Genomic DNA, 22,230 nt, shown 5'->3' on the forward strand with positions numbered 1-22,230 from the left:
ATATCATAGCGATGCTACAGAACTCCAAAGGCAAAGATACAGTCTTAACAACTAGGGAAGGAAAGTCAAATATCTACAAAGGAATGCAATTAAGTAGACAGCCAATTTCCCAAGAGGAATGATCAAAGGTAAAACACACTGGGATGATATTTTCAAAATGTTTAGAGAAAATAATTGTCAGCTGAGAATTCTATACCTAGCTAAACTATCACGGTAGAATAAGGGCAAAATAAAGACTTCAGACAAATAAAGAAGGAAGTACTGCTCACAAACCCTCAAGGAAGAAAAGTAGAACAACCTATCATCCAGGAAGGAGAAAATTTAACCCAGAAAGGAATAATATGCAAGAAGTAACAACACTGGGCCTGCCTGGTAATGTGTCTACAGCGGTGAGGATGGACGGTGAACTTCCAGGTGTCTGCCTCCTGGTCCAGTACAATCCCCGCCTCTCCTCCTTGGCTCCCTGATACTGAGGCCTCATGTCAATTGCTATTAGTCACCTTACCCCAACTCACTATTACCTGCCAGCTCTGTAGGTGAGAGCAGTGGTTAACAGTAAAGAGCTCATTCAACATAATCCAATAGTAAAGTCATAGGGTCCACAGACAAGAACTGAATTTGAGGCATGGACACTCACTTCGGTCTTGGCTGTACCATATCCAGCAGGGCCACTTCCAGCTAATGATAATTCAACATCTTACAGCCTTACCCTGTTTATCCAGAAAGGGACAAAAGAATTCTAGAGAGGATCAGAACCCTTTTAGAAAATATAAAGCACTTTTCCAGCGTGAGTTTTTTGAGAAGTAGGTTCAATAGCATTTCATCGGGGTCACATTCATTCTGCCATTTGGCTTTTAACATTCTTCATCATCTGTTCTCATGCCATCCCTCCAGGAGACCCTACTCAGTCCCCTGACCCACCAGGCAGCCCAACCTGAGCAGCATGTTCCCTCAGAGCCCTGGATGCAGCACTTTCCACTCTGTTGACCTCTGCCTGCTTCATCTTTTCAATTTCTACACATCCTTCATGTTCAGGCCCCAATTCCAGCCTCAGGCCTATCTCAACAACCTGTCATCTGCACGGAGCTTTCACAGATGCAGAATCCTAGTATCTGAACTCCTCGTATTTGCTGCTCACAGGACCCGGTGATTTTCCACACGATGTCTCTCATAAACCATTTTTTAAATGCTTTTATTTATGAAAGACAGAGAGACACAGAGTGTGAGTAAGGGAGAGGCAGAGAGAAGGAGGGAGACACAGAATCTGAAGCGGGCTCCGGGCTCTGAGCTGTCAGCAGAGCCTGACACGGGGCTCGAACTCACGAACTGTGAGATCATGACCTGAGCCAAAGTCGCATGCTTAACTGACTGAGCCACCCAGGTACCCCTCTCATAAACCATTTTTTTAAACTGCTATTGTTCTCATTATCTTCACCAGGCAGTTGGGCATGTAACCTATGATACTCTATCTTATTCTCCAACTGACTCGAGTTTTCCTCGTCTCTCCATTTCATCGTTATCGGCTAACCAAAGCCCTCACGAAAGGCACCCTATTGCAATCCTCTTGATGCGCTATTTGTTCAATAAGTGTTCTTACAGGATGCCTAGATGCCTAGAATGTTCTAAATATACTCAAGTGATTCACAGTAGGTCGAAGGAGTAAGAACGGAGGAGGAAGGAGCCAGAAGTAACCAAAAGAGAGGGACACAAACAGACAAAATACAGATGATGACAAGTGTCGACCACTTAACCGTGGTCCAAAAGCAGGCCTCTCCTTTATGCAGATCACATAGCGCTGAAACCTCACAACAAGCCCTTGAGGTGCACAATGTTATCCTTATTTCACAGAACAGGAAACACACTCAGACAGGAAGCAAACCGTCTTGTGCCATCCCATTAATGAGTGGTAGAAACAAGATCCAAAGATTAAGAACAAGCTCTTGCCCCAGCTAGCCCCCTCACTCTCAGTGAAAATGAAAATATTTCCTTAGATGAGTTGCCATATGGAAGCCTGAGTGAATATCATTTTTATGTATTTAATTCATTTTTGTATAGGCATATTCGTATGTTCATAAAATATGAATATATTCATATTTTTTAAAAAATATTTTTATTTTTTATTTTTGAGACAGAGAGAGACAGAGCATGAGCAGGGGAGGGGCAGAGAGAGAGGGAGACACAGAATTCAAAGCAGGCTCCAGGCTCTGAGCCATCAGCACAGAGCCCAACGCGGGGCTCGAGCTCACGGACCATGAGATCAAGACCTGAGCCGAAGTCGGACGCCCAACCAACTGAGCCACCCAGCTGCCCCAATATTCATATCATTTCTATTCAATTCATCTTAATCTTCAGGTCTGGGGCATGGGGATGACCTATTTATTATCTTACCGGGCTCTATTGCTATTTTGCAGATCATTTTGCAAACGTGGAGGTTGGCCAATGGTTATGCTTTTAGGAACATTAAAACAAGGCTAAGACAGTCTCATGTCAAAATGAAAAAATGCATACTGGAAATATTTCACTGAAGAGGCTTTCGGAAGTATTTCATCTCTATGTAAATTCACTTTTGGTATCACCTCCACCCCCACCATTCCTGATACTCTTGAGATTTTGACATTTTGACTTCCTTGGGGTTTACTGGATGTTTATTTAACCAAACTCCATTGTTTACCATAAAAACCACTTACGCCAAAAACAAATAAGTGAAAATTAAGACTCACAATATAGGGACAGTAGCAACTGCTAGCAAATGAACTAAAAGTTGGAGCTGGGAAACCCAATTTGGCAATGAATTTCATATTTAAAAAAATAATAAATAAAAAAATAAAAGTTGGAGCTGAATGCAATTTAAAGAGCACTTCTGTAAAACATTTAACCGTAGTAAATAATTGCATGTTTCAACATTCCTATCACAAATTCATTAAAATTTTTTTTTAATTTTTTTTTAATGTTTATGTATTTTTGAGACAGAGCACGATCGGGGGAGGGGCAGAGAGAGGGAGACACAGAATCTGAAGCAGGCTCCATGCTCTGCACCATCAGCACAGAGCCCGATGTGGGGCTCGAACCCACGAACCGTGAGATCATGACCTGAGCCGAAGTCGGACGCTTAACCAACTCAGCCAGCCAGGCACCCCCAAAATTCATTTTTAATGGTAAAACTAACACTGAGTGTCACAACCTTTAAAAAAAACCCACAAAACTCATCTAACTAATATTCGCTTATGACACAGATCAAAGTTATGCCCTGTTTCCAGACATAAATACATTTACTCCACATCTAATAATTGGAGAACATTTCCATTAAATTCCATTTCCCATGTTAAGTGTCAAAAGAGGAAAACATATCCATTATTACCCAGGACAAATATTAAGAATCAAAACAACTGAAACCATTCAGAATGTTCACTTAATACGGGCACCCCGAGAGACAACGTATACACAGAATATAAACTCTACAGATAGATACGTGAACAAGACAATAACAAAAGCGTTCCCTCTCGAATCTTTGATTTGAACACTGATCCATTTATAAAGGAACAGAGCAACAATACCCATTTTCGAAAGTCTCTTTTTAATCGTACACATTTTTTCCCTCGTTGTAAATAAAAAAGCATTTCCAACCAAAGGATCGAGCTGCCGTTGCAAAATGTATTTCCTGCATTCATACTAACCACTTCCTCTTTCAAAAAAAATTTTTTTTTGTTGTTTTCTAAGCTGTTACAGTGAACAGTTCCTTCAGATAACCAGTCAGACATTTTATATGAAACAAATTTGGGAGAAGCACTAAAGATATTACCATGTTCCGTAAAGATGTCAAACCTCAGTGTTAGAGCGAGGGTAGCAAAAACATTTGACAAGTACAACTCCTTATACGTCCAGTGACTAAAGCAGTCATCTTGCAAGAGACTGTTTCCCCAAATGGTAAAAAAATTTAACACTGCTACTCGGCTGGCTTCAGTTAGAGAAGAAGTGAGCCTACCGTGCCTGTGCGTTTCAGAGTCCTCAACTGAAGAAAATTTCCCAACTGCTCAACTCCTTTTCTCTTATTGAGATAACTGCCACACTGAAAATCATTCAAAGCAAATCCTTTCCTTCTTGCGTAAAGTTAGCATAGATTCTTTTCTATAGTTTTATTTTGCTCTCCAAAACATCCAATTAGGTAACACAGGACACATTTAAAAAAAAAAAAAAAAAAAGAGCACGTGTATATTTTATCATAAACTAGAAATGTGAAGTCTTATCACATACTTCTCGAATTTTTTTGTGTGAATATTTCTTTATTTTTGAGAGAGAGAGAGGAGACAGAGTGCGCGCCGGGGAGGGAGAGGGAAAGAGAGAGAGACACACACAGAATCTGAAGCAGGCTCCAGGCTCGGAGTTGTCAGCACAGAGCCTGACGCGGGACTCGAACTCACGAACTGACAGATCATGACCCGAGCCGAAGTCGGACGCTTAACCGACTGAGCCACCCAGGTTGACTCTATCACCTACTTCTTAAAATTCTACCTTCATTCATAAATGGCTCAGAAGTTCCTATTCTACTTCACGCTAGGGACCTCCCTAAAGAATCTAAAAGCTACGAATGTTCAAAGCCAAATACTTTTAGAAGCTGTAGTAACTGCACATAAACAGAATGCTAACTCCCTGAGTAACTAACATGCTCTTCTAAGCGCTGATGGTCAGGATCTGAATGTAATTTAACTTTTAAAACGTTTCCTCGAGTCAGGTTCTATAACAACACTCATGAGCAAGCCCAGTAATGAAGCCTCCTGCATTGTCTAGAGAATTCTTCTGGTTAATCAAGACTCAGAATTGCAATGAACTTGAATAAAGAAGCCCCATTAACAGTTTCAGGGCACACAACTGCCCGTAAAAATGCAGACTCTGGCAGCAAAAAGAATCACCCGAGATAAATGAAACAAGAGCTGTGAGAAAGGGAGAAATTGACACCAGCGTTTAAAAACATAACTTGAAATTCACTAACAATTCGTAACCACTAACTGTGCAGTTTTTTGTTAAACAATATCCTATTTTGCATTTAGAAATTATGTAAGCGCCAACAGTCACAAGGCAAGGGCGAATTAGAGAAAGGGAATTATTCATTGCCTGACATGGATGAACTCCGTGTAATGCATGCATTTAGAAAACACTGTTCTCTCTGTTCCGAAATATTAGTTCACATTCCATTCATTTTGATAACCTTTTCCTTTTTCCTCCTAACACCACACTAACCATGGGCAGCTCCATCAGAAGGCAGAGATTAGGCACTGCTCCTCGCCCCACTTGGTCTAGTATGTCGTTCTTCCAAAGCAGACCGACAGACAAAACCTGGCTATAAAGCCTTTGTCACCAAAATGCCACTGAAGAGCCCGTTAGAGGGCAAACGGGAAAATTCACAATACGGAGAGCTGAATACCGGGAGGAAAGTGAAAGCCAAGCTCCTTAACGTCAAGGATTGTGTGCTGGCGTGTGGGTGTCTCGGGGTGCCGCCCCCACACCTCCCCAGCACGCAGTCGGTGGGTCGTGGGTGAGGGAATGAACGGGCGAATCATTCCGAAGGATCACACCTTAGGAATTCTTCAACACGTTCAATGCTTTTTGAAAATCAGACTAGGACCGTGAAATCACGATTCCATTACAATTCCCTGAAATTAAAACAAAGCCAAACAAACAAACAAAACAGGTAACTCATTGGGGGGGTGGGAGGGGGATGGGGGGAGGCCTGTGAAAAGAGAAATAGACAATGTTCAGAATTTAGTTGGATAAAAAGCTGTACCGAGCAGGGGCGCCTGGCTGACTCCATCAGGCGAGCACGCAACTCTTGATCTCAGGGTTGTGAGTTCGAGTCCCATACTGGGCATGGAGATTACTTAAATAAATAAATAAACTTAAAAAAAAAAAATGGTCCACAACACTCCTCCGTCAAGGAAATGCAAACACAAAAGGAAACCACTACCAGATTCCACTCCCCCGCTCATCCAGAAGTCTTTCTATTTCAAGACCGAGAGCACCTCTTGTGGGTTCGGATGAAAAGCAGCCCGCGGAGGGGCATCCGTGGGCACGGCCACCTTGTCAAGCTCTTTGACAGCACGCCAGAGGCAGGCACCCAAGTATGACTCACGATGCCACACCCAGGTCTACGCCCAAGAAAAGCGAGAGATCGTGGCCACCAAAGATACATCTAGAGAGGTTCATGGTAGCTTCCTTCTTAATGTAGCCTCACTACGGAGACAACCCAGATGCCCCCGAACACGAGAAGGGATACACACTGGGGTCTGTCCGCACACGGAATATCACATGGCGACCGAGAAAGGGCAATTCAAATGACCACCACATGCAAAAAAAATATGAGGGTCAGAAACACAACGTTGAGTCAGAGAAGCCAGACAGAAGGATATATGTTGCATACCTTGTATGAAGTACAGAAGCGGGTTAAACCAACGTATGATAGGGGTCAGAACGATAGTTACCTTTGGGATGGGGGAGTGTTCAAGGGAGCCTGTGGGGTTCTAGAGACGTCCCCATCTTAGCTGGCAGTGCAAGGTTTCCTATAGACGTAAAAACTCATTGAGTTGTCCACTTGAGATGTGGCCACTTTATTGTATCTAAATTCACCTCAATAAAAAACTAATTTATTTCTAAAGTAAGCTCTATGCCCAACACGGGGCTTGAACTCACAACCCTGAGATCAAGACGTGCATGCTCTGCCAAGGGAGCCAGCCGGGCGCCCCAATAAAAACCTACTGTGAACGTTCTAGAACACGTATCAAGTGGCAAGAGTGACCACCTCTCATGAGGGCCTGGGAAGGGGGCAGAATACCTTTCGCCTTACTCTCCATGTATTTTAATTATTATTACTATTGTTTTACCAGAGAATCCTACATTTGAGTGAGTCATTGTGGGTTTGATTTTTCCATGTTCCCTTGTAGCCCTCTGACTTCTCAATATTACGAAAGAGACGGTAGGGACTATATTTTCCACCTCGTTAAAAAAGAGGTGCTTCAACTTAAGCGTGTGGGTCACGAGCCACAGGGCGACTTATTCTAACATATATCGGTTCTTTTACCAACCCGGATCAGCGAATTCCTCATCACTAGAACTCATGTTAAGTCTTCAAGTTCAAAACCTCCTGAGCGCTGCATCTTGGCAAAGGAGAGGAGACCGCGACCTTCCTTGAGCTTCATCACCAACAAAAGCCATTCCGTTGAGCGATTTCCTTCCCCCGTCATTCCTCAGAGGAACAAGGGATCCTCACACATCCAAATATATTCCCCTGCCCAGAGATAAAACTACCAGGGGTCTTTTTTTTTTTTATTTTTAATGTCTATTTGATACATATAAATGTATTTCTAGTTAGACTGGGCGCCTCGAGGACAACACAGAGCTTCTTGTAAGCAAATTACTAAATATCTGCCCACATGCTGACACTGACCACAAAGCACAAGTCTACTGATGCCCCAGGCAGACTTGGACAGATTTAGGTGACCTGAACACAGCGCATGCGAAAACCATGGGACGTTTTATTTTTCAAAAAAAAAAAAAAAAAAAGACGACGACGACGAAATTCAGGCTCATCATACCCAGATCCTAAGTCATCTAGAAGATGCATGTACCTAGAGTTCACATCACCTGTTATCATCAAACACAGAGGCCATGTGCAGAAGTCCCTTCTGCTTCTACTGGGGAGGGTTCCCTCTCTGTAAACACAGTGCTATCATTCCAAATGTCGCAGAACTGATCGCCGCACGAGGGAGGGTGAGTTATTTCTAACACAATTGGATAACTGAATCATGGGCGGAAACCGGAGGGAAAGACATTTATATCAGATTCAAAGACCGTCACAAGTCACAATGGGAAATTACATTACGCAGCGACAAGAAGTGAAACATTACTTCCTTTCAGCTTGATACTGACAAGAGGCTTCGCTGGTGACAAAGGAGAGCAGATCGCTGTGTGTTTGGGGAAATCAGAGTGTTCCAAGTCCCCCTCTTGGGCAAAATGACACGATTTCCAATATTTCGACACTGCTCTATCTGCTTCAGGTTTGTGATGCTAAAATCATTTATCATATCCTCGGAGAGGAGGTAAGTGGGACTTGCATAAAAATAGCAAAATGGTGTCTTCAGGATAAGAAAAAACAGTATGCCCTTGGAAATATTCAGACAGTCAAGGAGAACAATTCAATTTGGCCAGGACCTGTCAGAAAGTCCTAAAGCCGTAACTGGCCCCAGGAACTGCACTGTTCATTGCTAACTGGGGTCTGACCTGAGGGCGAAAAGCAAAGAAAACAATCACCCTGGAAATTTCTGAGCCACAGAAAGGGCCAGAACTCATACAGCACGTGTGGACCTCAACCCCCAAGTTGAGATTAATGCAGTCCTGGCTGGGGAGTGACCTCAGGGAACGCCAGCTCATCCTGGAGAACCCACTTTAAAGCTAGGCCATACATTGGGAATGCAAGCTGGTGCAGTCACGCTGGAAAACAGTATGGAGGTTCCTCAAAAAATTAAAAATGGAACTACCCTATGACCCAGCAATTGCCTAGGCATTTCTCCACGGGATACAGGTGTGCTGTTTCAAAGGGGAACATGCACCCCCATGTTTATAGCAGCACTCTCGACAATAGCCAAAGGATGGAAAGAGCCCGAATGTCCATCGATGGATGAATGGATAAAGATGTGGTCTATACAGACAATGGAGCATTACTTGGCAATCAAAAAGAATGAAATCTTGCCTTTTGCAACTGCGTGGATGAAACAGGAGGGTATTATGCTAAGTGAAATTAGTCAGTCAGAGAAAGACAAAAATCAGATGACTTCACTCATATGAAGGCTTTAAGAGACAAAACAGATGAACATAAGGGAAGGGAAACAAAAATAATACAGAAACAGGGAGGGGGACAAAACAGAAGAGACTCATAAATATGGAGAACAAACTGAGGGTGACGGGAGGGGTTGTGGGAGGGGGGATGGGCGAAATGGGGAAGGGGCACTAAGGAATCTACTCCTGAAATCATTGTTGCACTATATGCTAACTAATTTGGATGCAAATTAAAAAAAAATTTCTTTAATATTTATTTATTTATTTATTTATTTATTTATTTATTTAGGACAGAGAGACAGAGCATGAGCAGGGGAGGGGCAGAGAGAGAGGGAGACACAGAATTCCAAGCAGGCTCCAGGCTCTGAGCCGTCAGCACAGAGCCTGACGCAGGGCTCGAACTCACAGACCGTGAGATCATGACCTGAGGCGAAGTCGGGTGCTCAACTGACTGAGCCACCCAGGCGCCCCAATTTGGATGAAAATTAAAAAAAAAAAAAAAAAGAAAAGAAAAGAAAAGAAAAGAAAAAAAAGCTAGGCCATGGATAAAATTCCAAGGAACACACATTCAAAATCAAACAGTCTATTCTACACCTCCCATGTTTTTCTGCTGTGATTTATACCTTTTTATGGGACTGAAGTACAGGGCAATGATGCAAGGATAACATAAAAGCCTTGCTAGTCTACGTGCAGTTTTTCACAGCACATTAATAACTACTGGGAAGATATTTCCGCCTATGTGAAAATAATGGACAACTACCGAAAGCTATCTGGTGGATCAGATTTTTCAGTTTGATGAAAGGCATCTCATCAGAAGTGAATGTTCCCAGGGGCGCCTGGGTGGCTCAGTTGGTTGAGATCCGACTTCAGCTCAGGTCACGATCTCACGGTTCGTGGGTTTGAGCCCCACGTCGGGCTCTGTGCTGACAGCTCAGAGCCTGGAACCTGCTTTGGATTCTGTGTCTCCCTCTCTTTCTCTCTCTCCCCCTCCCCTGCTCACACTCTGCCTCCCTTTCTCTCAACTCTGGATAATAAAACATTAAAAGAAAAAAAAAAGAAGTGAATGCTGCCCAAAACTATATCTCTGGAGGTCCTCCTACTCTTAAGGACCTACATCATGAAGGACCAAGGGCTGTGATCCTCGGTGCAGATGCCTAGTTTTACTAAAGTTGTTCTTCTGTTGGAGCTCTGGGTACCAAGTTCTCTTCACTATTGAGAGATCAGTTTCCAGGCCTATTTTCCCCCAGAAGCCCTGTCTGTTGTTTTTAGCAGTATTTTTGCAGAACGTAAGGTTCGCGGCGATGCGTTTATGGCATTATAGAAGAAATGTCTGTATCACAAAAATACACAAGGAAACAAGTCACCGTGAGCAAGTGAGCAGAAACAGCAAATTGAAGCATCGGGCCCGCAAAGAGTAGACGCTGAAATTAATCAAAAAGAGAATATAAAATTGGTACATTTCCTATGTCTCAAGAAGTAACATATGATGTGAAAGTGTGACAACGTCACCAGAAAATAACAAAATGTCTCCACAGATTTTAAATAGAGCCTGAAGGAACTTCTGGAAAGTAAAATTAACACCTGAACTTAGAGAACTTAGAGAACCCACAGACTAGACACAGCGTAAGAGAGAATTCGTGAAATGAAAGTCATATCTGAAGGAATTCCACGGGACACAGAAGAGACAGAGAGACAGAGATGAGAAATACAAATACACTTTCACAGGCAAAGAGGATACAAAGTAGAAGTTTTAACTTGCACCTTATCATCAGAGTTCCAGAAGAAATAGAAGAAAGACGGATAGGCATGTGTAGGAAAACTCCAATCTGGAGCCAATAACTTCAGTGAATCAGAAGCAAGATAGAAAAGAAATTCACAGCTAGATATGTTATAGTGAAATGTCAGCGAAGAACTTAGACCAAAAATATCTCCATAGTCAGCAAGAAGAACAGACATGATCTTCAAAGGGTTAACAGTTACACGGACTTCTCATCCCTTGTGACTTCTCAACACAAATGAGAGCCAGGAGATGGCAGAATTAGGTTCCTCCAGGTACAATCACCCTGGGATTGTATACATGGAGAAATCATCTTTCCGAGATGAGAGGGAAGTGAAGTCCATTCCAATCCAACGAACGCTGAGATTTTATTGCAATGAATCTTGGCTAATGGCACTTCTAAAGGATGTCCTTTGGAATTAAGAAGGAATTAAGATCCCCGATACAAAAAGGAATAGTGAACAAAGAAAGTGGAAAGCATACTTATAGGACTGTATAAAATTACCAAAGCCCAGCTTGTGTAATTGAACCCCAAATACTCACAAATAAATGGCAACAAGGGAGCTGGTTTAGTTAAAGGGTTGTGTGAGAAAACATCACTGGGGCGCCTGGGTGGCTCAGTCGGTTAAGCGTCCGACTTCGGCTCAGGTCACGATCTCGCGGTCTGTGAGTTCGAGCCCCGCGTCGGGCTCTGTGCTGACGGCTCGGAGCCTGGAGCCTGCTTCCGATTCTGTGTCTCCCTCTCTCTCTTCCCCTCCCCTGCTCACACTCTGTCTCTCTCTCCTTCAAAAATAAATAAACACTAAAAAAAAATTTTTTTAAAGAAAAAAGAGAAAACATCACTAAAGATTCCGATATACTTTGTAGTGCAGGCTGAATACGTCTGTTCAAATGTCTAGGCTAGCCAATAAAAGCATAGGAAGAGAATACAGGAGATCTCCAAAATGGCCCAGGGGAAAGACCGAATGAGGAAAATAAAACAAAAACAAAAATTTCAAAGCGCGAGAAGGCAAGAAACAAAGAGGGTCAAGGCAAGAGGTAAGGGAACATAGAGAAAGCGAGACAAAGAGAAAACAAAATGAGATGATACACATGAATCCAAACGCTCCAGGGGAAAGATAAGGACCATCAGAGTGGATTCAAAAGAAATCTCGCCATGCCCCCCATGGCTAACCAAAAGAGCTAGCATAGATCAGGCAATACAGACTTTAAGGCATAAAGCATCACGGCAGAAAGAAATTCACCACACATGGATGAAAACTTAAAACACACTGAAGGTACTGCAATTCTAAAATTTATTTATTTTTTTAAAGGCTTTCTTTTTTTAATTTATTTAATTTCTTTTTTTTTAGTTGTTTTTTTTTAAGTTTATTTATTTATTTTGAGAAAGAGAGAGAGGGCAGGGGAGGGGAAGAGAGAGAGGAGAGAGAATCTCAAGCAGGCTCCATGCTGTCAGCCCAGCACTGACGTGGGGCTTGAACTCACCGACGTGACATCAAGATCTGAGCCAACACCAAGAGTCAGACGCTTAACCAACTGAGCCACCCAGGTACCCAAATTTAATTTCTTTAAGTAATCTCTATGCCCAACATGGGGCTCAAACTCCCGTCCCCAAGTCAGAGTCGCACGCTCTACTGACTAAGCCAGCCGGGCGCTCCTAAAATTTATTTTTTCCTAAGGTAACTTCACGGTAGAAGAGAAAAAAGTAAGAGTAAATGACAAATCTTCCACCATTATGATCTGCCATAAATGGCTTTGAGTCCCTTGTACATACGAACACTGTTAGTATTCCCATGAATCCTGTTCTTCTGTGTTCCCATTTTACAGACAAGAAAAGTAAGGCACAAAGAAGTAACATATCTCCCACAAAGAAATGATACAACCAATGGCAACAAGAATCCTTCACGATGGGAGGATTTGCATATCAGCAAGTTAGATCTAATGCAAATAGGTAGGGATGGAAAATACATATTCTTTTCAATTACTTATAGAACACTGATAAAAACTGACCATGCGTTGGGGCATAAAACAAGTCTCAAATAAACCAAAGATTCAAACTCAGAGTTTCCAGAACGATGATGCAATTAAATTATAGAAATCAATATCAAAGGTACTGAACTTATCAAAGAGAAGTTTAACTACGTCATACAGTGGGAAATTTTAAAATAGGCTTGCAAATAAATCATAGGAGAGATTCAATAATAGTAAAGGAAATGAAAAGTATCTGGAAATGAACAATAACAATACTTCATATCAAAATCTGTGGGTTACACACAAAATCATATGTAAATGGGAAATGTATTACTTAAATGCTCATATTAGAAAAGAAGAAAGGAGCGCCTGGGTGGCTCAGTCGGTTGAGCGTCTGACTTTGGCTCAGGTCATGATCTCACGGTTCTTGGGTTCGAGCCCCGTGTCGGGCTCTGTGCTGACAGCTCAGAGCCTGGAGCCTGCTTCGGAGTCTGTGTCTCCCTCTCTCTCTGCCCCCTTCCTGTTTGCGTGCTCTCTTTCAAAAACAATAATAAAAACAAACAAACCAAATAAACACACATTTTAAAAAAACGAAAAAAAAAAGAAAAGATGAAAGACTGTAATGACATAAACAACCGAAGAAAGAAATTTCTGGAAGGGGAGGAGAATAAATCCAAAGACACTGACAGAAGAGGAAGAAGAAAAAGAAAAAGAAACTAGATGAAATAGAAACTACAAATAGACAAAGGAAGCTCCATGACGATCGATTTCAGGTTCTCGGAAAATGCGAATAAAAATGATCTGGAATGCTGGTCCTCCAAAAAAACCCCCAGAGATATAAATAAACAATTTTAGGAGTAAATAAGGGGGTACAACAGCACAGGCAGCAAAACTAAGGTGAGAGAATATTATGGGCAACTTTAAGCCAATAAATTTAAGGGGCGCCTGTGGCTCAGTCGGTTGAGTGTCCAACTTCGGCTCAGGTCATGATCTCGCCGTTCGCGGGTTCCAGCCCCGCGTCGGGCTCTGTTCTGACAACTCAGAGCCTGGAGCCTGCTTCGGATTCTGTGTCTCCCTCTCTCTCTGCCCCTCCCTCGCTCGTGCTCTGTCTCTGTCTCTCGATAATAAATAAACATAAAAAAAAATTTTTAAGCCAATAAATTTGAAAATTCAGGATGAAGTGGATATAGGTCTAGAAAAACACAATCTGCCAGTACCGACCAAAGGGGAAGCAGACGATGAAGGAATTGACTCTGTAGTTAGAGACTTCCCACAGTGAAGTATTACGAAACGTTCAAGAAACATTAATTTCAACTTCCATGGATTATTTCAGAAAATAGAAAAACAAACAAACCGGCAACATGCTCATAAAGCAAACTAGGACAGACGGAAAAGGAAAATTATAGATCCATTTCAATGGAAACAGATGCAAAACTCTTAGGTAAAATATTTACAAAACCAATTCAGCTAACGTATTAAAAAAAAAATCAAACCCAAAACATCATCACCTAGTTGGGTTCGTCACAAGAATGCTAATTTGGTTCAATATAAGAAAACTGACTCAGGTCAGTTAGCCTGATAAAGTGTATATATTAGAATCATGCTTAATGGAGAATTATTTGAAGTACTCTCTTCACACTCAAGAATCGAGATAAAGAAGTCCACAATAATTGCTTTTACCAGCATAATGGCGCTCATGACCAACAGAGCAAGAGGAGAAAAATAAATAAAAGGCATAAGGGTTGAAAAAGAAATAAAGCTGTCATTATTTGCTGGTGATAGGCCTGTCTCTAAACACACACACACACACACACACACACACACACACACACGCACGCACACACACACACACTCCAAAGTAGAAATACAAAGAGAATTTAGCAAGGCATCTGGCTCTAACATTACACAGTCCATGTGAATTAAGAACATCACGCCGAACGAAAAAACAATCAAGAATGAAGGAAATAAGTGAAAGTATGATTTTTGTTTACATAATGGTGAAAAAGAAGCAAAATTATAAATATACTCTTCGGAGATACGTACACCCGTGGCAAAGCTGGGACAATTAGCAAGAAGGTGATTAACACCGAATTAAGGATAAAGGGCACCTCTAGGGTGAGGATCAGGGGCATGAAGTTAGGGACAGACTTCAAAGGCATCAATAAGATTGTATTTCTTTTTTTTTATCTTTATTTATTTTTGAGAGAGACAGACACAGAGCGGGAGCGGGGAAGGGACAGAGAGAGAGGGAGACACAGAACCTGAAGCAGGCTCCAGGCTGTCAGCACAGAGCCCGATGCAGGGCTCGAACTCACGGACCGTGAGATCATGACCTGAGCCGAAGTCAGACGCCTAACCGACTGAGCCACCCAGGCGCCCGTCAAGTATTTTTGTAATAAGCAAGGATAGCTTTTATGCTAAGGAAAGGCCGTAAGAGAAATTCCTTTTTTATTAATTTTTTTATGTTTTTTATTTTTGAGAGAGAGAGACAGACAGACAGAGTGCAAGCGGGGGAGGGGCAGAGAGAGAGGGAGACACAGAATCGGAAGCAGGCTCCAGGCTCCGAGTCATCAGCCCAGAGCCCAACGTGGGGCTCAAACTCACGAGCCGTGAGATCATGACCTGAGCCGAAGTCGGACGCTTAACCCACTGAGCCGCCCAGGCACCCCACAAAAGTAATTTTCTTCTAAGAAGATCTTTAAATGAGTAAAATTCACTCTGATTTAACATTTAGGCTAAGAAAACATTTGATAAAGAAGGGGCATGTCTTTGCGAGGTACGCTGCCCCTATACTGACGTACCTCATTTAGCCCCCAAACGATTTCAACTGAGTCCCATTTTAAACAGTTTGGGGAGCTGGCTATTTAATAGGAATTTATGACAAAGCTACGGTACTTTATGGTTACTCTATCAGCACATTAATATCCTTTGGTAAAGTATCCACACTCGGGCTCAAATACAGACATTGAGACTATGTATTTTAATCTCTTCGGCAATGTTCAAGGAAGGCAGGGTGATAAATACCTAGGCTTTAAGCCAGGCATCTGGCGGACCTAGACCAATAACTAAATCATCCACGCTATTTTCCAACTAAACTCGTCCCCCACGAATCTGGCAAAAGTGAAAGAAACCTATGAAAATGCCAGGCTTCTCCCCACAGAGAGCAGCAGGCCGAGGATGCCGAAACGGCCCTGGGCGGGCATGGGATGAATACCGCCATTTACCAGCCTTAAGCTGTTTACCCTGTATTGATGACTCTTCGGAAAAGAAAACTCCGCTTCTAGGGAAAAACACACAGAAGACCACAAGAAGGTACAGTGCGAGCTTTATCACCTTCCTAACTGCGACACAAGTCGGGGACGCCCAGATGCCAGCCCTCAGCTACAACCTGCTAACAACCGGAATGAATCCACAGCAAGGCAGGCCGGCCCTCCAGGCCCTTTATCTCCCAAACGGAAGCATCAGAGGCAGCCGAAATCTTCCAGATGGCTCTGCAGCCCTGTGCTCTGGCTTTTAAAGGGGTGGGCTTGTTCTTTGAAAAGCCATTAAGGGAAAAGCCACAACCTCCGGAAACCACCCTGCTGCGAGCCGCTCCCAGGCTGAGTCTCCGCGTCACCATCCTGGGGACTACACAATTCGGCCAACTGCCCCCGATCGGCACACCGGAGACGCCCCGAAAGTCAGGGCTTCTGGCCCCCACGACAGGTGACACAAAACGGAAAGCACTGATCCCAGGGTGGGTGGCCTTGTGCGGTGCCGTCGGAAAGGAGAGCTTGGGGACAGGCAGCCTGGGGAGGAGAGGCTCCAGGCCCAGATAAGGGAAGTAAGTGAAAGAGTCTCACTGTCACCTCACCTTCTCAACGTCTGCTTTGGTGACATTGATGTCGGCGTCCATCTTCTCAAAGTACTGCTGTGCCCTGTCCGCCTCTTTGCAGTCACGTTCAAATCGCCTTTTACTCTGAAAGCAGGGGCGAGCGGTGGCAGGAGAGCAGGTGTTAATGCAACCGCGAGATTCCTACGCGAGGGTATCATTTCATCTCCATCCCCCAAAGAGCTTTCTCCTTCCTCTGAGCTGATTTGTGACGATTTCAGTAAGTTACTCGAACAGCTGCGTTTATTTCCACCCAAACCCATCTCCCCTTTGTTCTTTCCGTGTGATTTTTTTTTTTTCTTTTTTAAGAAAAACACTCTACGTGAGCTCTCGGGGCTCAACATCCTAGTCTCCCTAAGGGTGCCTACAAACAGATCCAATTCAAACTGGAAGATCTCTGAAGGCGTGTCTTGGGCGTTTTTGTTTCGCGCTTACTGATCGCTTCGAGCTCGCGTTCACATTTAGGAAACCTAAAGCCGTTTCTCGGGCCGTTTGTCCTCCACTTACTGATTCGAGTTGCTTCCAGCAGATCTCTATGTGCTGTTGTGCCTTCCGCCCATCGTGAAAGTACTGGAAACAGAAAACGCACAGTGATTAGCACCCCCTCTTTCCCAGGGTCACACCTGAGGGAAAAAAAATCATCAACTCAAATCATATTTAATTTCTTGTTTTAAGTAGACTCCACGCCCAACGGGGGGCTTGAACTCACAACCCTGGGATCCAGCGTCACGTGCTCTGCCTAATGAGCCAGCCAGGCGCCCCCTAAACCGTATTGAAATACTGAATCTCTAGTGCACTCCAAAGAAGGGAAGACTTAAAAAATAAAGGGGAGGGGCGCCTGGGCGGCTCAGCTGGTTAAGCGTCCGACTTCGGCTCAGGTCATGATCTCGCGGTCTGTGAGTTCGAGCCCCACATTGGGCTCTGTGCTGACGGCTCGGAGCCCGGAGCCCGCTTCGGATTCTGTGTCTCCCTCTCTCTCTGCCCCTCCCCTGCTCATGCTCTATCTCTCTCTGTCTCAAAAATAAATGAAACATTAAAAAATAAATAAATAAAAAATAAAGGGGAAATGAAAACACAGTCACAGAGTTTCCCCCTCAAACTTCAGGTAGGATAATCTCGAGTCCTCAGACCCACGCGCAACACTCGTGAAAAGGGCAGGAACGTTCGTTAGGACAGCGACCACGGAGACCTTTATTTTTCCGCTGCTTTGAGAATTCACGTAGCACACGATTCGCCCATTGGAGTTGTACAACTCAGCGCTCGTTGGTGCAGTCGCAGAATTGTGCAACCATCACCACAGTCTGAGAACATTTTATCACCCCAAAAGGACAGCCTGAACGTCTAACACGTCATACCCACCACCCCCCCCCCCAGCCCTGGGCAACCGCTACTCTACCTTACGTCTCCATAAATTTGCCTGCTCTGGATTATTTCCTATGAATGGAATCCTAGGCCGTGAGGTCTTTTGTGACTGGCACAACGGCTTCCATTAGCACGTAATGTTCACCAGGCAGAATGTCTTCCAGGTTCATCCACGTTGTCACGTAGGTCTCGGTCCTTTCTCTCTTTTTTACTGCCCAGTGACACTCCATTGTATGGGCATATACCGATTTTGTTTCTCCATTCACAGTTGATGAACATTAGGGTTTTCCCAGTTTGGGGCTACAGGAATAATGCCCCTGCAAACATTTGTGTAGATGAATGTTTCCATTACTTAGATCTTCTTAGATTGAAAAGTAAGTTCAGCCCCCTGCTCTCTGCCAAGGTCCCGTGGCACGTACGTGCCTTGTGTTGACCAGTAAGGACCCCAAAGGGCTAGAGCAGGGGTAAGCCTCAGGCACTATCAGGAAATGGGGTCAGAGAAGAAAGGGCCAGCCTGTGTAGAGTCTTGTAGACTTTGGGTCTGAATGAGCTGGGGAACCATGGGTCACAAAGAGGCGCCATGTTGTGAAGGAAGGTTCCAGGTCTCTCTCCAACCCGGGAGATGGGAGACTTGGACCACAGGGCAGCAGCGTAGGTGGTGAGCGGGGGTCAGACTCTAGGTGTCCTTCCCAGGTGTCAGGAAAACCCCAGGATCAGATGGGAGTGGAGGTACGGAAGTTTCAGGGTTGACTCCAAGATTGCTGGTCTGAGCTTTAGGAGGGGGGTACTGGAGTCAGACAGTTTTAGCTTTGTTAGGTTGACATTCTAAGACACCCCCAAGTGGAGAGCCTACCGCGGAGCTGGATGGCCGAGTGTGAGCTCAGGGAAGGGTCAACGCTAAAAAGATCAGCGTGGACGTCACCAGCATCACGTGGGTGGTTAGAGCCACAGCCTGGACAAGATCTCCAAAGGAGATGAGATCCCAAGGAAAGACCAGAAATACATAGAAATGTTAAGAAACTGATGTCCTTTTTATCCCGTGGCCCCAAATCACCAGCGTTTCCTAAATCCTGTAATCTCCTTCAGCTGTGACATCACTGACTTCGTCAATGTGGTGGGAATTTCCCAGATCTGTCCTCTGTGTCCCCAGCGGCTGACCCGGGGATATGGACCACACACGGCCTCCCGGGCCCTCCGGTTCTGTCAGATTTGCCACAGACGTTCTGGTGCATCGGAGGGTGGGGAATTTAGGTGTATCTGAAGGTCCTCTTGCTGAGAAATTCTGGGTTGGCTGGGTCCTCGACCGAGGCCACGGCTCCCGTCAGGAACCCCCGCCCCCTGGGACGGAGGGGACCACAGCAGCTCCCCACCCTGACTGGCCCCCGGGGTTCGGCACTAGCTCTTAGTGCTTTTCCTGAACCTTCTCCGCAGCCAGGTAAACCTTCCTGCTACTGAACAACCTTCCCGGAATGACTGGGCTTGAATGTGCCGTCTGTGTTCTGACAGACAAGGTGGGGAATGTCGTGGCCAGAAGGCAGGTTGAAAGCAGACTGATGGTGGAGGCTCCCCCTCCCCCCCACCCTCCCCCTCTGAGTTTATCTCTCCTAGTCAGAGCCTAGGGCCGGGCTGAGTCACAAAGGAGGACTGAGGACTGGGGAGGACAGGAAGGAGGAGACAAAATCAGATTCTGGCTCTTTTATAAGGGACTCCTTCCTTGTCTCTCTTTCGAGGCCACGCTTCTCGGTTTTAAGCTCCCTTTTCAGGCACCTTTTCTCCATCCAGCAATTTAGGAATCCAAGAGGGGGCCCCCCGGGGGGGGGCTTCACTTCTCAGGTTTCGTTAACAGACACAGGGATGAAAGGGAACTGAGCTGGAGTCTGGGTTCATGCTCTCGACATGAACGTTTCTCCCAAAACACGAGGCCCGTCCTGGGCGGAGAGAGGAAATGCACACACAAGAACACGGGGAAAGTGACAGGCTCTGCCGGGAAAGGTTGACTCGGGTTTAACATCAAAGGCGTCTTCTCTGAAGGCAACAGGTGTCCCCCCCCCCCCCACCCCGCCACCCCCTGCTCCAAAAAAAGTCACATTCTGGGAGCATGAGGGCTGATTTTGATTGAAAACCCATACAGTGGATGTTCTTACCACCCCTCCATTTAATATCTAATAATAAATATGAATTTATTCCAGGGGTGCCTGGGGGGCTTCCGACTCCCGATTTCGGCTCAGGTCGTGATCTCACGGTTGTGAGTTCGAGCCCCGCATCGGGCTCTGCGCTGACAGCTAGGAGCATGGAGCCTGCTTCGGATTCTCAGTCTCTCTGCCCCTCCCCTGCTCGTGCTCTCTCTGTCTCTTTAACTCTCTCAAATACAAAATAACACGTTAAAAAAAAAAATCATCTGAGAACTACACTTGAGACCCTAAGGTTTCCAGTGACACAAGGAAAAATCGAGGTGTCAGTGATTTCCCTCCTAATCTTTCTTTCCTGGCAATACGTTCCTCCAAAACTCATCTGTGGCTACAACACACACAAAAAGACGTGGTGCTGAGCCCTGGGGAAGTTGGCGGGTGGTACCGGAGCCCTCCGGACCGTCCTGAGTGGACGGCCACCTACCAGTGGTTCATCTGCGGCCAGCTCTCCGTCCCCTCCTTCAATCCGAAAGGCTAGTTAACAGGAACAAAGGTAAACAAACAAACCAGCTTGCCAGATGGGTTTGTTGTTTCTTCGCAAACAATGGCAAAGCATTTCTTCCCAGGACAGTGAGCAACTGTGTATCTAAAAAGTGTGCCTCCAAGCGCTAAAGAAAGAGGAATTGTTCTCTAGAAAAAGAGAATAGGTCTTTTGGAGCTACAGAGTGAAGTCACCACGGCGCTTTTCTCCTATCGCCAGAGAAGACAGGAAATGCCATCACTAGAGACCCAGAGAGATGCTCCTGACTTTCTGCTGGAGGCAAGATGCTTTTGTGTCTCTTCCAAGGTGATGACAGACTTTCAAAAATGCCTGATGGTACGGCAGGTAGCAGCTAAACTTCCTTTCCTTTCCCCTTTCTGGTTGAACCTTAAAAATATACAGATAAGGGGCGCCTGGGTGGCTCAGTCGGCTCAGCGTCCTACTTCGGCTCAGGTCATGATCTCGTGGTTTGTGGGTTCGAGCCCCGCGTCAGGCTCCGTGCTGACAGCACAGAGCCTGGAGCCTGCTTCCGATTCTGTGTCTTCCTTTCTCTCTGCCCCTTCCGCACTCATGCTTCTCACCCCCCCCCCCAAAATAAACATTAAGAAACAATTTAAAAACTATATACAGATAAAATCTATACAAATAAAAACCATCCTTCCAATTTTTGTTGTTGTTGCTGTTAGAAATCTCCCAGGGACCGGGGGCAGCTAAGATAAGATAAGAATCACAGGGAACCTAAAATAAACAACCACAAACTTAAAGAAAAACTTCAATGACAGAGCTCCCAAGAAAGTTTTACTGCACTGCAAGAGATCATCGTTAGGCTGTGAGAATGTCTATTATTCACACCCCACAATTAGGTACAGCAGCTGCTCTTTTTTACTAGATTTATATATAATAGACCGTTAATTTTTAAAACTCCACAAAAAAGCAAAATATAGCACTGATCTGAGAACAGTCACTTCCAAAAAAAAAAAAAAAAGTGGAAAAAAAAAAAGCATAAACACTCAATTGAGGACAGTCAACCATCTGGAATTTTAAATAAAACTCAGATTCCACAGATGAAAACAAAGGAATACAAAGACTTGAAAAGGCCAACGAAAAAAAGCAGCTTGCAGAAAATATGCCTGGGACAAATATTATAATTTCCTCAAAACCCACAGCGTGGTGGGTCTGAACACTAACAGCTTCGAAGCCCGACTCGGGATTAATGAACACAGCTACGAATCTGTGTGGCCAAGGGGAGCCGTGGATGCGGGCTGCGGGGCAAACTCAACCACCTTCAGCCCTGCCGGAGGGAGCCCTTCACCCCCTCACTTCGATCCCAAGCCACAAACCTGGGAGCGTTCGGGATGTGATGGGAGTCGCATTCTGATTTATACAGAATGGTCAGATGATTAAATAAAGAGGAATGATTCGGGAAGGTCTATTTCCCCCACGTTTATAATACAAATAACCTTCTCAGTGAATTTGTTTCAAGTTCCTAAAGCGCCTGCCTCCCAGCATCATGCTTAGCTGCTTGACTCCCCCCATCCTTCCCCCCCAGGCCATCTGGGCACCGGGCAGGGGACCCCACTCACCGTCCTGCGGCCAAGTTCCCTTCACTCCTTCTCCCCATGTGCCTTCACCCCGCTGTTCCTGTCATTCTCATGCTGGCTTTTGCTACCCAGAATGCTCCTCGTGCACAAGGTCCTGGACTCCAGAAGGCTTTTTTACCTATTCTTCAGGACAACTCTTTCTTTCATGTTCCTTA

At 44.7% G+C, this 22,230-nt stretch overlaps 1 protein-coding gene across 8 annotated transcripts in view; it reads right to left on the minus strand.

The window, feature by feature from the left end:
• Positions 1 to 22,230, minus strand: part of FNBP1 (formin binding protein 1) — a 140,278-nt gene that overhangs the window by 45,869 nt on the left and 72,179 nt on the right. For all 8 annotated transcript variants that reach the window (XM_030292624.1, XM_030292628.1, XM_030292627.1 and 5 more), the window contains 2 exons: positions 16,950 to 17,012; positions 16,425 to 16,529 (listed from right to left, as the gene is read on the minus strand). In XM_030292624.1, the coding sequence (XP_030148484.1) occupies positions 16,425 to 16,529; positions 16,950 to 17,012 (168 nt within the window). The remainder of the gene's footprint in view (positions 1 to 16,424; positions 16,530 to 16,949; positions 17,013 to 22,230) is intronic.

This window comes from Lynx canadensis, chromosome D4, assembly GCF_007474595.2.
Source record: "Lynx canadensis isolate LIC74 chromosome D4, mLynCan4.pri.v2, whole genome shotgun sequence".
Classification (NCBI taxonomy): domain Eukaryota; kingdom Metazoa; phylum Chordata; class Mammalia; order Carnivora; family Felidae; genus Lynx; species Lynx canadensis.